We start from the raw sequence: 15,571 nt of genomic DNA, 5'->3' as shown, positions 1-15,571 counted from the left end.
ATGTGATATTTGCATCTGAGTCATCCTATACACTTGTCACCCTGTATTTCTTTGCAACACTTCATTGTGTTGTAATGATCAAATCATAAAAAATCTTATAATCTTTATTATTGTCACAAGTAGGCTTACATTAACTGCAATGAAGTTACTGTGAACAATTTGGGGATTACAGTAATTTTCAGTTTCCTGCATCAAATGTGTGTGTAAATATTCAACCATAACTGTTCCATATGATAATATGAGGTTTGTAAATTATATAGATTTTCCTGGTCAGTATTGACTGATGTACCCCATTTGCTGTACAGTTTTCTGGAGTGAGCAGTAATTTTTTTGATGTATTTGATAAATAATCATATAAACATTTTTTTTCATTTGACAGAGTTGAATTGTACAAAAAAGCAACATTTCAATTTCAGAATTAAAAACAACTGTCTTTTAAATTAATTAATTTTTGTTATTGTCATAAGTAGGCTTACATTAACACTGCAATGAAGTTACTATGAAAATCCCCTTGTTGCCATACTCTGGCGCCTGTTCGGGTACACTGAGGGAGAATTCAGAATGTCCAATTCACCTAACAAGCACGTCTTTCGGGACTTGTGGGAGGAAACCGGAGCACCCGGATGAAACCCACGCAGACACCGGGAGAACATGCAGACTCCGCACAGACAGTGAGCCAAGTGGGAAACACACACACGCACTCACACATACCCCTCCCACACACACACATGTTTATTTGTTTATCACTAAATATGTTGTCCATTCCAATTAGAACTCTCAGGTTTTGCCAGAAGTTAGTTTAAGTCCAGACAGATTCTTTATTGGCATTTCAAAGTAACATAATTTTGACAGAGTTAAAATTACAATACTGCTGATGCTAGAAATCTGAAATAAAAACTGAAAGCACTGGAAATATTCAGCATGTCTGGCACCATCTGCGGAGTGAAAAACATTTCATGTTTCGCTTCTAAATTAATTTCTTCAGAATGGTTCTGAAAAAGAGTCATATTTTACTTGAAATATGACTCTTTACAAAGACTTGCAATAACTTTTAAAATTTCAACAAAATATATTATAATATTAGGAACACATTTTCATTGTATACAAACCTTTCTTCTCAAACGAATAAGCAAAATATTTTGCTGTTGATACTGGCCCATCTGTCCAAAGAAATATAGTAAAAACTAACCAGTATTGATTATTCTGAAATAGTAATCATATTCACTTTTACTCCTTAATAATCTAATGTCGGTGGAAGATGTGTCAGCATGTAATATTCATAGAATTATTGAATGGTTACAGCCCATTGTGCCCATTGTGTCTGTGCTGTCGCTGAAGGAACAATTCACCTAGTGCCATCTCCCTGCCTTTTCTCCTTCGGTCTGCAAATTTTACTTTTCAGTTACTGACCCACTTCGCTTTTGAAAACTTCAACTGACCCCGCCTCCACCAAACGGCAAGGCAGTGCATTCCAGATAATAACCACTAACTACATGAAGAGGTTTTTCTCATGTCACCTTTGTTTCTTTTGCCAATCATCTTAATTTTGTGCCCTCTGGTTTGTGATTCTTCCACAAATAGGAACAATTTCTCCCTGTCTACTCTGTCCATCTCCCTGATGATTTGAAAAACTCATATCAAATCACTTCACAACCTCTTCTTCAAGGAGAACAGTCCCAACTTCTCTAATCTTTGTACATAATAGAACATTACAGCGCAGTACAGGCCCTTCGGCCCTCGATGTTGCGCCGATCTGTGAAACCACTCTAAAGCCCATCTACACTATTCCCTTATCATCCATATGTTTATCCAATGACCATTTGAATGCCCTTAGTGTTGGCGAGTCCACTACTGTTGCAGGCAGGCCATTCCACGCCCTTACTACTCTCTAAGTAAAGAACCTACCTCTGACACCTGTCCTATATCTATCTCCCCTCAATTTAAAGCTATGTCCCCTCATGCTAGACATCACCATCCGAGGAAAAAGGCTCTCACTGTCCACCCTATCTAATCCTCTGATCATCTTTTATGCCTCAATTAAGTCACCTCTTAACCTTCTTCTCTCTAACGCAAACAGACTCGAGTCCCTCAACTTTCCCTCATAAGATCTTCCCTCCATACCAGGCAACATCCTGGTAATCTCCTCTGCACCCTTTCCAATGCTTCCACTTCCTTCCTATAATGCGACGACCAGAATTGCACGCAATACTCCAAATGCGGCCGCACCAGAGTTTTGTGCAACTGCAACATGACCTCATGGCTCCGAAATTCAATCCCTCTACCAGTAAAAGCTAACACACTGTACGCCTTCTTAACAGCCCTTTCAACCTGGGTGGCAACTTTCAGGGATCGGTGTACATGGACACCGAGATCTCTCTGCTCATCCACACTACCAAGAATCTTACCATTAGCCCAGTATTCTGTCTTCCTTTTTTTCCTTCCAAAATTAATCACCTCACACTTTTCTGCATTAAACTCCATTTGCCACCTGTCAGCCCAGCTCTGCAGCTTATCTATGTCCCTCTGTAACTTGTAACATCCTTCCGCACTGTCCACAACTCCACCGACTTTAGTGTCATCTGCAAATTTACTCGCCCATCCTTCTACGCCCTCCTCCAGGTCATTTATAAAAATGCCAAACAGCAGTGGTCCCAAAACTGATCATTGTGGTACACCACTAGTAACTGGACCCCAGTTTGAACATTTCCCATCAACCACCACCCTTTGTCTTCTTCCAGCTAGCCAATTTCTGATCCAAACTGCTAAATCACCCTGATTTAGTATTTTCTGCAATAGCCTACCGTGGGGAACCTTATCAAATGCTTTACTGAAATCCATATACACCTCATCAACTGCTTTACCCTTGTCCACCTGTTTGGTCACCTTCTCAAAGAACTCAATAAGGTTTGCGAGACACGACCTACCCTTCACAAAACCGTGTTGACTATCTCTAATCAAATTATTCCTTTCCAGATGATTATGTATCCTATCTCTTATAAACCTTTCCAAGACTTTGCCCACAACAGAAGTACGGCTCACTGGTCTATAGTTACCGGGGTTGTCTCTACTCCCCTTCTTGAACAAGGGGACAACATTTGCTATCCTCCAGTCTTCTGGCACTATTCCTGTAGACAATGATGACATAAAGATCAAAGCCAAAGGCTCAGCAATCTCCTCCCTAGCTTCCCAGAGAATCCTAGGATAAATTAATTAAAATTCTTCATACCTGGATCTATTCTTGTGAATCTTTTCTCCACCCTTTCCAATGCCTTCACATCATACCGAAAGTATGGTGCCCAGAACTGGAAGCAACATTCGAATTGAGGCTGAACTAGTGTTTTTTACAGGCTTGACATAACTTCCTTACTTTTGTACTCTGTCTCTATTGATAAAACCCAGGATGTTGTCTGCTTTTATTTTTGTTTTTAGACATTTAGTGTACCTAATTCATTATTTTTCCATTTAAGGGGCAATTTAGTGTAGTCAATCCACCTACCCTGCACATCTTTGGGTTGTGGGAGCGAAACCCACGCAAACATGGGGAGAATGTGCAAATGCCACACTGACTGGTTTAGCATAGTGGGCTAAACAGCTGGCTTGTAATGCAGAACAAGGCCAGGAGCGCGGGTTCAATTCCCGTACCGGCCTCCTCGAACAGACGCTGGAATGTGCCGACTAAGGGCTTTTCACAGTAACTTCATTGAAGCCTACTTGTGACAATAAGCTATTATTATTATTGCAGTGAAGCCGGGATCGAACCTGGGACCTCAGTGCCATGAGGCAGCAGTGCTAACCACTGTGCCACCAAGTTGCCCGTTGTATGCTTTATTAACCACTCCCTTTACTTGTCCTGTCACCTTCAATGTTTTGAAAACGTACACCCAGGCCTCTCTGCCCCTGTATCCCCTTTAAAATTATACCCTTTATTTTATAAGGTCTCTACATTCTCCCCTCAAAAATGAATCACTTCCACTTCTCTGCATTAAATTTCATCTGCTACTTGTCTGTGCATTCTACCCACCCAATTCTGTCTTTTTATAGTTCTACACCGTCCTCCTCGTATTTCACACTAGTTCCAAGTTTTGTATCATTCACAGAGTTTTAAATTAGACCATAAAACGAGGGGCAGGATTCGGCCACTCGGCCCATCGAGTCTGCTCCACCATTCAATCATTTTTTAACATAAATTTTGACTACCCAATTCATTTTTTCCAATTAAGGGGTAATTTATTGTGGCCAATCCACTTACCCTGCACATATTTGGGTTGTAGGGGCGAAACCCACGCAAACACTGGGAGAACGTCCAGATTCCACACAGACAGTGACCCAGAGCCGGGATTGAACCTGGGACCTCGGCACCGTGAGGCAGCAGTGCTATCCACTGTGCCACCGTGCTGCCCTCTGCCATTCAATCATGACTGAAATTTTTCTAATCCCCACACTCCTGCCTTCTCCCCATTAGCCCTGATATGTGCCCTCTATACCAAGGTCTAGGCCATCACTATATATCAGGAAGAAAAGGCGTCCTAACATGGGTCCCCGGGGGAACTTCACTACAAACCTTCATCCAGCCTGAAAAACCACTGTTCACCACTACTTTGTTTCCTGTCACTCAGCCAATCTTTTTATCTTTAACTTTATGTAAGTTTCCGTGATTTATAACTTGTCCTATTTAACCGTGCATATATATTTGGACATTATTACTTTCTTAATCAAAAATGAAGTCCTTTACTTTCGTAAGCTCGTAACACTAAGCACACAGAAACTTAGAATAAATGTATAAGTAGATTAATACCGTACATCTATTTAATGAAATTCTTGTTTTCCAGTTTATTTCCTCCCTTTTTATGATTAAGTGTGTGAGTTGTGCTTGATTCTTAGCTCTGCATTAAAATTAAAATGGTAAAATGTAATTCCTGTGTACTGTTCAATTGGCCAGTTCAAGTTCAAGTAAGCAGTGCACAAGGATATTCAATTGATCGGCAGGTAGTTTTACAGTCTGATATACTTTTAAATTGAAAGATATAAATGTTCAAACTAGTGAGCAACAGCTCATCATGATAATAACCACTTCTGCTTTCAACTTCTCCAATTTTTCTTCGGGTCACCACAATGCTGGTTGACCCATCTCCATTTTCATGTCCCATCTTCATAACCCGCCTCCCCAAATGTCATCTCTCTCTCCACAATGGATGATATAATTTCAATCTCTCCCTGACTGACTTCTTTGCTGCTCCTACAGTCTTCACTGACCTCCTGATGTGCTGGTTCCTAATCTGTCCTTTCTTGTCACTCCTCACGTCCATCTCACCATCTCATAATAATAATCTTTATTGTCACAAGTAGGTTCACAGTAACACTGCAATTAAGTTACTGTGAAAAGCCCTTAGTCGCCACATTCCGGCGCCGTTCGGGTACACAGAGGGAGAATTCAGAATGTCCAAATTATCTAACAGCATGTCCTTCAGAACTTGTGGGAGGAAACCGGAGCACCCGGAGAAATGTACAGTTGTTTTTCCTCTTCTGATACTGCCGTACTATACAACAAGGCTGGTTCTCAACGGTCTTGTAGATTCTTCCTTCCAGTTTCAGCGGTACTTTAATATCTCACAAGACTCCACCTCATCAATTACTTCAACCAGAGCTAATCTGTTGCTTAGCTTCTATTCCTTTACTCCCACCTTCTGCTACCTCTGATAATTAGAACCACAGAATCTTCAAAGTCCTGCAATTCAAAGGTACTAAAGTTCCCAATTATTTTACGGAAACATGCTGCAGCATATGTAGTTTAATTTAATGTACTGAAAGATCATGAAAACAGTTGCAACAAAGGATAGTATATGAGTAATAGTTTGAACTTTGGAGAACTAAGTCATGCAAATCTAAAATGTAACGTAAGATGCGTAGCCTAGTTTCCTGAAATTGAGTTTCCGAATCATTCAGTGTATGTTAATTGTTTGTATCCGTACAAAATTTGCATTATCTTGGATTGGTTTAACTCTGTTTTGATGATTAGTTTGCTTGTCCCTCCATGTGACTGTTGAGAATGTTTGTTTTGTTTTCTTATATTTATTCATCTCTCTCCCCATTCCCTTCCCTCAGCTCCCCAAATATTTCCCTGTCAGACGGTCCCAGCACACAGATGATAGCGCCTTGTTAGTGGTAAGAGTGTGTCTGCATGGATTGGCCTGTGTCATAGAAGATTAGATCATAGAAATGGCATGATGTGTAACCTATCAATTTACCAATCATTAGCGAAAGCTTTATTGAATAGCACAACCCACATAAAAACAGAAGAATTCTTTGGACTCCATCGCTGGAGAATTTCCAGTGACACTTGTGGAAAATCATATGTCAAGACCTTGCTAAATGACATCCTATATTAGTAACTAAAAGTTTGCAAACACAATGGAAGAAAAGTTGATTTATCTTGCATCTGGGTTTGCTGTAAAAATAAAGACACAACTCAGGCTCTTAAATGGAAAAGATATCGTGGTGTTGTTCTTCTGTTAGATTACTTTGTCAACATTGCAATTGACTTGGCAAAGAGCAGGATGGATAGGAAACGGAGTGAAGTGGTGTACATTGTTTTTTTCACTTCTTGTACTTGAGTTTGATTCCAGCCTAAACTAATAAGATGAGTATCATTTCACTTAACTGCTTGGAATGTGTCTACCTGAAATGAATCTGGGCAACTTTATTCATTTAATAATGGGTGAAGGTCCACTGAATAAAAGGCCCCCAGTTGACAATCTTATTGGAAAATAACTGAAGTGGGAAGTGGAATAATTTATACTGGGTGTTTGGCATGTTGTGGATGGAAGAACTGGATCCTTAATTTACGCCCAATATAACATCTTGCCCAGAAGCACTTAATGCTGAGACTGGGTCATAATCATTTCCTTCCCCAGTTCTGCAATTTCTCACTTTAAGAGTTTTTTTTTATTGCTGCTAAGGTGCTGCACGCTGTATTAAAAATGGAATGGCATCAATTACTTTAGATTCACTGTTTTAACTTATGCTTTCTTCAGCAAGGTAACTGACTGATTTGCTGATCTTTCACTGAATGGATGTACTGACGGTCTAATTTAAAACTCTTCACCCACTTCTTCATCCTACCTTTGTGGCTTAGTCAGGGCTTTGGATTTGGAACCCAAATCAAAACTTTGATCCTGACATGCTGGACTGCTCGGTGAAAAGAGTGATTGGATTTCTCAAATGAAGCCACATTACTAGTTAGCTAGAAAAATTCTAAGTTGAATGCCTGATTTGTTGCCACCATACTGTACACAGTAAATCAGGAACATCTAAACAATAAGGAAGGAGTTAGGTTATGGTTAGGTTAACCCTGCACTGATGACCTCTGTTAAGTGATCAGAGTAGAAATGGCAACAAGAACATAAAGCATAGAACAAAACTTAGGACCTTCTAATTTCATGGATTATGTACCATTTATCTATTATGGATTTCAACTCACCCACTAAGGTCCTGACACATCCATGAAATCATCTAAGAGAAGATGTACATGAGTATTTACGAATCAGAAAAAGAAATCTAACAAAGCAGCAAAATATTCATCAAACTCCACAACTCCATTATACATCTGCCTTCTATAACCAACAAATTCCTTTCCCCAGCGGCAAATTAATCCTTATAAATTCATTGATTGACACGACAAAATCATGAATAGTATTCCTGTAACCACCAATCCTATTCCCAACCAGATACTTTATTAAAAAAAATAAAAAATTTAGAGTATCCAATTATTTATTTATTTCAATTAAGGGCAATTTAGCATGGCCAATCCACCTACCCTGCACATCTTTGGGTTGTGGGGGTGAAACCCACGCAGGCACGGGGAGAATGTACACACTCCACATGGACAGCGACCCAGGGCTGGGATTCGAACCCGGGTCCTCAGCGCCGTAGCAGCAGTGCTACCCACTGTGCCGCCGTGCTGTCCTTCCAACTAGACACTTAGCAGTCTCACATCAACTGCTTTGGCAAGGAGCCTATCACTACTTTGTGAGAGTATTCTCGCCAGTTAGTAATAGAATTAACAATTTAACCTTGCTGAAGGGTGACAGTGGTTTGTACTGTTGCCTCACAGCCAGGGACCCGGGTTCAATTCTGACCTAGGTGACTCTGGAGTTTGTGCATTCTCCCCGTATTGCATGGGTTTCCTATCACAGTCCAAGGATGTGCAGGTTAGGTGGATTGGCCATGCTGAATTGCCCCTTAATGTCCAAACATTAGGTGGGGTGGGGATTTGGCCTCGGTTGGATGCTCTTTCGGAGGGTCGGTGCAGACTCGCTGGGCCTTCTGCTCTTTTGGGATTCCAAGACTGCAGAATCCATTTAAGATAAAGAAAATGGAATAAAGCCTTAAAGTGCATGTCTTTTCGAGGTCAATAAATTATGTCTTTATGCAAGTTCTTAAATAAACAAAACAGTTAACAAGAAGATGAGAAGTGCAAACCTTGAAAATTCATAAACTTCCCAAGTGATTCTTTTTCAACTTGAAATTGTGGTTTGTGCTATTCACATTAGTTTTGCTGGTTAGTGACTTATTCATGGTTAGCTGACTTGAATCCATAGTTAGTAACAGTGTGCTAATTTTGCTGGACAGTGAGGCATGGAATTGTTATGTTGCATGTACTCAACACTTGCTGAATATTCCCCTGCTGAATATTCTATCTATAGTAATAACTAATGGGTTACTCATTGGTTTCGTGGAGCACACCAGAAATCACCAGAATGCATGTCTACACACTGCAAAATAGATGTATATAATTTTAGATAATATATACATCTCAATGCTTTGAGTACCCGTGTATTAGAATTTTTTCTGGTTAAGTTATTTGAAATGACAGCTTTACGAAGAAATGAGACGAAATACATTAGTTCTACCTTCAAAGTACACTGCTCTGTTTTTATCAGAAAAATATTTCCATATATGTGTCTGAATCACTAATTGTAATTTTTAAACTGCATTTTTGCCATATCTACTTTTCACATTCAAATTCTTTATAGTTTTAAATTCATCTTAACATGACATTTTGTAAATGTTATTTACTTTTTTAAATTTTTAAGTAAACTAATTTTAGGCTTATTAAAAAACAATTTCTATTTTCTTTTATAATTTCTGTGTATTGCATCCTGTTAATCTTTTCTGACTTTAGTTATTATTTCATTATTTGTTGACTCATTTCTTTCATGAAGGATATTTGTTTTCATTTCAATTTTCATTTCATTTCATTTCATTTCATTTCATTCATTTTAATTCTTCATTGGTCGATTACTTTCACGGAGATGCCATACATATATCTGTGTTTCTTTTCTTTTGGTATCTATTTATGTACCCACAGTATTTGCAGCTACTAAACCAATTAGTCACATTGATGTCAGGATTTCTACAACCAGGGAAACATTGCACTGACCTATTAAAACAGTAATTTTAAGCATGATATTTTGTTATGGGTAATTCTTCATTTGTCATTACGCCACCCAGAGGCAGGAATTGAGTACAACACAATGTAAGGCACAACCACCGTCCATTGATTTTTTTTTAATGACTAGCCCAACCCTTTCGGAAGAAAATGTGGGAATGTCGGAACCTTGAAGTTAGGATATGGTATGACTTGGAAACTGTTAGCTCACTAAAATCATGAATAGTTTTATGTGAACAAATAAAACTACATGTTTTAAAGTCATTTTCTTTTTCATTGCCAAATAGATTAATAATTTGGTTTCCAAGTGAAACCCTATACCAGTTGCCATGTCATATTTTTTCACAGCCTGGGTTACAAAAGAGCTTTTAAGATGTGTAGCAGTGATGGGTGAGGCTGGCTTGCTTGCATTTGAATGTGTACTAAATTATAGTTGGGCAACATTAAATCCAAGGTTGACTTCTTCATTGAGTATACGTGATTGTTTTAATATATCACAGAGCTTTGTGCTGAAAACCTGGTATTTCTGAAAAATGAAAATCGCTTATTGTCACGAGTAGGCTTCAATTAAGTTACTGTGAAATGCCCCTAGTCGCCACATTCCAGCACCTGTTGGGGAGGCTGGTACGGGAATTGAACCGTGCTGCTGGCCTGCCTGGGTCTGCTTTAAAAGCTAGCGATTTAGCCCAGTGTGCTAAACCAACCCCCCTGATTGTCAATAGATTACACATTTGTTCAGTTTTACTGTTGATTCATTATCAGTGTTTATATGAAAATGAAATGAAAATTGCTTATTGTCATGAGTAGGCTTCAATGAAGTTACTGTGAAAAGCCCCTAGTCGCCACATTCCGGCGCCTGTCCGGGGAGGCTGGTACGGGAATCGAACCGTGCTGTTGGCCTGCTTGGTCTGCTTTAAAAGCCAGCGATTTAGCCGAGTGAGCTAAACCAGCCCCTGGTAATGCAGCAGCTAGTCCCTTGCAGAACAATGAAACATGAAGTCACATTGGTGTTGAACCTGTTAAATTTCATTGTGATTCACAGCAAATGAGTAAACTATCTTTAGGACTTCTTGAAATCTAATGAAAGGTATTTTGTGGTAAACTGTTTACAAGAGTTTATTTTGAGTGTTACCTTGTGTGTTTATTTTTCTGCCTGGTAAAGCCTCACTTCTGTTGTAATTTTGATGGACACAACAGTACAAGTTTCTGATCAAGTACTAATATCAGATGATATGCGTTTCTTTGAATTCAAAAAATAGATCCAACTGAAGCAGTGGTTTAGAAATTACTGGCTCTGCCTCTTAATTTCTGCTAATCCAGCAAGCCACTGGAAAAGTGATATCTTAATATTGTAGCCTTGTTAATTTCTTATTGGACGATGCTGGAGTAATTACATACTTTGTTCCTTTGTAACATCTGGTGACTCAAGAGAGGGCTGTTGGTTTTTACCAAAACAGTACACTTGGAGTAGTGTTGTGATAAGATGAACCAATCGCCATTGCTTTGGGCAACTTAACCGTACATGATCTTGAGCAGACAAAGTTCATTTTGCAGATGTAATGTATGTGTCTTTCTGTAACTTGTGTAAAATTGGTATTTTGGTACCTTCGTTGGTAGATCCCAAAAGTCCACAACAATAATTGGATGATCTGTTTGTTTAATTCTGAAGCTAATATTTTGGACTGTTTATAGTATGTCCATATTTGCAAGTATGGAAAACTAATAAAGCTGAGTAACAGGTTCATATAAAGTAATAGCCCCAGAAAAGCTGACAACTGAAGACCTTACCCTGAATACTCAAGTTTTATAACACATGAAGTTGCACTGAATGTACTGTGGGATATATTCTGATCAGCAGTTAGCTGCAGACACACCAACCATTAGAATATTTATTGGAGAGGAAAACTCTTAAGTACATCAAAGCAGTTTGATTCAACGATGAATATTGAAATGACTTTGAGGAATGTGAATACTGAATGCATGGGATTTATTTTCTTGGGGAACCTGGTGGCATGCCCCTTCCTGAAAGCTTCAATTTTTGACTCTATTTTGTGCATTTTGGGGTTGACTATAATTCAGATTTTTTTCAAAGCGAAACTAGATTCTGATCGAAGATTAAAGATATTTTTACGCCTGAAAGGAGTATTTGTACAGATTTCACTGCAACTTTACAGGTAAAGCTAAAATAAATAGGTTGATGTTATGCTGTTGAAATAATATTGGACAATAGCTTGCATTTTTACAGCACATTTTAACATGTAAAAAAGTGATTCACATAGATATAATAAAAAAAGACATTGAGCCAAAGCAGGACATATTAGAAGGGATGTTCATAAGTTCCTAAGATAGGGAACAGAATTAGGCCATTCGGCCCATCGCGTCTGCTCCGACATTCTATCATGACTAATATGTTCCTCATCAGTTACCTACAATGCAGACCAAGAGCTGGATTGTAAAATCAGCCAGAGCACCTCCTCCCTCGAACACGTGACCTAGGAGCAGGAGTAGGGAATTTAGCCTCCCGAGCCTAAACACCTTCAATGTGATCAAGGCCGATCCCATCATGGTCTCAATTTCACTGTCCTGCCCGTTCTCCATAACCCTGCAACCCATTACCAGTTAAAAATCTGTCCAACTCCTTCTTAAAATTTACTCACTATCCCAGCATCCACTGTACTCTGGGGCAGCGAATTCCACAGATTCACAACCCTTTGGGAGAAATAGTTTCTCCTCAACTGTTTTAAATTTGTAACCTCTTATTCTAAGATTATGACCTCTCATTTTAGAATGCCCCACAAGACAAAATATCTGCTCCACGTCTATTTTCTCCATACCTTTTAGCCTCTTGAATACCTCAATTTGATTTCCTTTTCTTCTTCTAAACTCCAGAAAGTATAGGCCTAAACCCCTCGGGCGACAAACCCCTCATCTTTGGGATCAATATAGTTAACCTCCTCTGGCTCCAATGCCCTACATCTTTCTGCAAATAAGGGGACCAAAACTATGCTCCAGGTGCCGTCTAACCAATGCCTTGTATAGTTCCAGCAACACTTCCTTACCTTTATACTTAATTTCTTTTGCTATAAATGCCAATATTCATTTGCTTTCTTTATTATTTGCTGCACCTGCATGCTGGTTTTCTGTGACTCGTGCACAAGGATACCCAGATCACTCTACACGAGAGCACCCTGAAGTCTCTCCCCGTTTAGATAATAATTCGCATTTCCATTTTTCCGACCAAAATGCATGACCTTACACTTAACCACGTTAAACTCCATCTGTCACATTTTTGCCCACTGTCCTAACCTATCTATACCTACTTGTAAGGTTCTTATTTCCTCATTTCAACTTGCTGTCCCACCTATTTTTGTGTCATCTGTGAATTTGGCTATAGAAACTTCTGTCCCTATATCTAAGTAGTTAATATAGATTGTAAATAGCTGGGGTCCAAGGACTGAACCCTGTGGCACCCCACTAGTTACATCCTGCCATCCAGAGAAAGACACATTTATCCCGTCTCCTATCAGTCAGCCAGTCTTCTGTCCAAGCTAATAATTTTTAACCTTCTGTGCGGCACCTTATCAAATGCCTTCCGGGCAGCAGGGTAGCATGGTGGTTAGCATAAATGCTTCACAGCTCCAGGGTCCCAGGTTCGATTCCCGGCTGGGTCACTGTGTGGAGTCTGCACGTCCTCCCCCTGTGTGCGTGAGTTTCCTCCGGGTGCTCCGGTTTCCTCCCACAGTCCAAAGATGTGCGGGTTAGGTGGATTGGCCATGCTAAATTGCCCGTAGTGTCCTAATAAAAGTAAGGTTAAGGGGGGGTTGTTGGGTTACGGGTATAGGGTGGATACGTGGGTTTGAGTTGGGTGATCATGGCTCGGCACAACATTGAGGGCCGAAGGGCCTGTTCTGTGCTGTACTGTTCTATGTTCTATTCTAAGTCCAGATATACTACATCTACAGGATCCCCATTATCCACTTTGCTTGTTACATCTTCGAAGAACTCTAGCGAATTAATCAACATAATTTGCCCTTCATAAAACCATGCTGACTCTGATGGATAGTGCTTTGGCTTTCCAAATATCCTGATATTACATCCTTGATAATTGGTTTTAATCATTTTCCAGCAACCATATGTTAAACTAACTGATCTGTATTTTCCCACATTCTGCTTCCCTCCCTTTTTGAATAAGAGCTTTGCATTAGCATTTTCCCGTGGAGCCTTTCCCGTGTCCAGGGAATTTTGGAATATTGTAATCAATTGATCTACTTCCTTTAACAACCTAGGATTTAGGCCATCGGGCCCTTGGGACTTGTTTGCCCTCAATCTCCAGAGTTTAATGTCCAAACGGCTGGCTCAAAAGAAGACAGCGAGAAAATTCCAGGCGCAGCTGGGAAAATGGCTGGAATTTTCCGACCGTTCTAGTCAGCAGGATATTCTGGTCCCGCCAACAGTGACCCCCCACCCCGCCACGGATTTCCTGGTGGCAGTTGGTGCATAGAACGGGGAACCCCATTGACAGCGACGGGTTAAGACGATCGGGCCGCTGGATAATGGCGGGCCTCGAGACACGCCACGGGGGGGATGCGGAAAATCGTGCTCAGTAGATTAGTTCATGTGCGGAAGTCCATTGTTAAGAAGAATGGAGAGTTGAAGCAATGGTTTTGGACAGGAAGAAGATATGGTAGGAAGGAGATAAACCCTGAAGGAATTTAAACACAAGGATATGAATTAGGAAATCAATGGCTATTGTCCATCAGTACGAACAGGGATCATGGGTGAGTTGGACTTGGTGTATGATAGGAGAGGAACAGCAAAGATTTTAACATCACATTAAACATTTGTCCATCATTATTGCCAATATTAATTTCTGTTCTCTCTTGTTCTTTCGAATGGGTCAATAGGTTTACTTAGTTATACCAAAGTTAGATATTATGCATTTCAGTCATTACTTTTAAGAAGAATAAAGCACAAAAAAAATATTTTTCGGAAGAACAAGAAGGTTCTGAATTTTGTCTCAGGCACACGTGATTTATTCCAGCCTTGTAGTTGCCAATTTATTCTTAGTTTATTGATCAGGTTTCCTTCAGATGTTGACCACTTTAAATTAGGTATTGTGGGCTGCATTCCTGGTTACTTTACCGGAACAAAGAGAAATGAATCATACATGTGGAAGCAAAATGAATGCACCCAAGTTACATGATGCAAAACTGTAACTCCTATATATGTAAGCCCCACCCCATAACAGTAATTTCAGTAAAATCCTAAATACAGCAATCTCATAATTAACTTCTTTAAACTGCTTTCATAATCATATCTGCTGTACAATATTCCAAATCCTAGTAACAGAAATGTCCAACAAAGCTTGTTAATGCATGCACATTAGCGAGCATCATGTGTTTCAAAATTGTGGTCGCTTTAGTCTTGAAATAATAATCCTCTGTATATGACAGCTGGCAAGAAACACCAGAAAGTTTATTTTGAGGAAAAGTGTCATGTTTTAAAGTTTAAAACCTCCTTGGAGACAAACACTATTTAAAAACACCTATAAATATGACACCCAAACACCATCAGCTCGTCACCAAACATTTCTTACCTATTTGTGCACAACCATCTGTGGAGAGGAAAAAAAACATTCTAGCTACCTTCAATTCTGCTGTGCAGCTCTTGTTGTGTATTCTGAATGATCTGATGATAATGTTGACAGCATCCATTGCAAGTGGGAAGAAGCAAATTTTTCTTGTGAAGCATTGACAAATTGACTGCCTGGCTTGAAAGACTGGGCATATGGTGCTGAAGAAAAATTGTGAATGTTTGCTGCAATTCTGTGACCTTTGAAGTCTGTGAACTGTAATTGGGAGTGGAATGCAATTTTTTTATTTCATGCAGGGAACATTGGATGGATCCAATTCTCACGTTACATGCCACTATAAATTTTGTTGCAAGAGTTGCATCTTCCTTAATTCCAGTGTTTTGATTTATCAGTGTTTTCCTATAGTTTGGTTACTGTATCACATTTGAGCAATACATAATGTACAGGGTGCCTTTATTGTCTCAGTTATAGGATTATAAGATCCACGCTTTCGCTTGTGATCATATTTTGTCATATACAACATGCACTAC

At 39.6% G+C, this 15,571-nt stretch overlaps 1 protein-coding gene across 21 annotated transcripts in view; it reads left to right on the top strand.

Annotated features, from left to right (window-relative positions):
• lrch3 (leucine-rich repeats and calponin homology (CH) domain containing 3) overlaps window positions 1-15,571 on the top strand; it is a 228,224-nt gene that overhangs the window by 175,271 nt on the left and 37,382 nt on the right. For 10 of the 21 annotated variants that reach the window (XR_005462853.1, XR_005462854.1, XM_038816115.1 and 7 more), the window contains one exon: window positions 6,103-6,162. The exons of the other annotated variants lie outside the window; for them this stretch is intronic. Coding sequence is in view for 8 of the 10 variants with exons in the window: in XM_038816115.1 (XP_038672043.1) it covers window positions 6,103-6,162 (60 nt within the window). In the remaining 2 variants the exon portion in view is untranslated. The remainder of the gene's footprint in view (window positions 1-6,102; window positions 6,163-15,571) is intronic. 21 annotated transcript variants of the gene reach the window in all.

Source organism: Scyliorhinus canicula, chromosome 13 (assembly GCF_902713615.1).
Source record: "Scyliorhinus canicula chromosome 13, sScyCan1.1, whole genome shotgun sequence".
In the NCBI taxonomy this organism is placed as follows: domain Eukaryota; kingdom Metazoa; phylum Chordata; class Chondrichthyes; order Carcharhiniformes; family Scyliorhinidae; genus Scyliorhinus; species Scyliorhinus canicula.
This window is presented reverse-complemented; position numbering and strand designations above follow the sequence as displayed.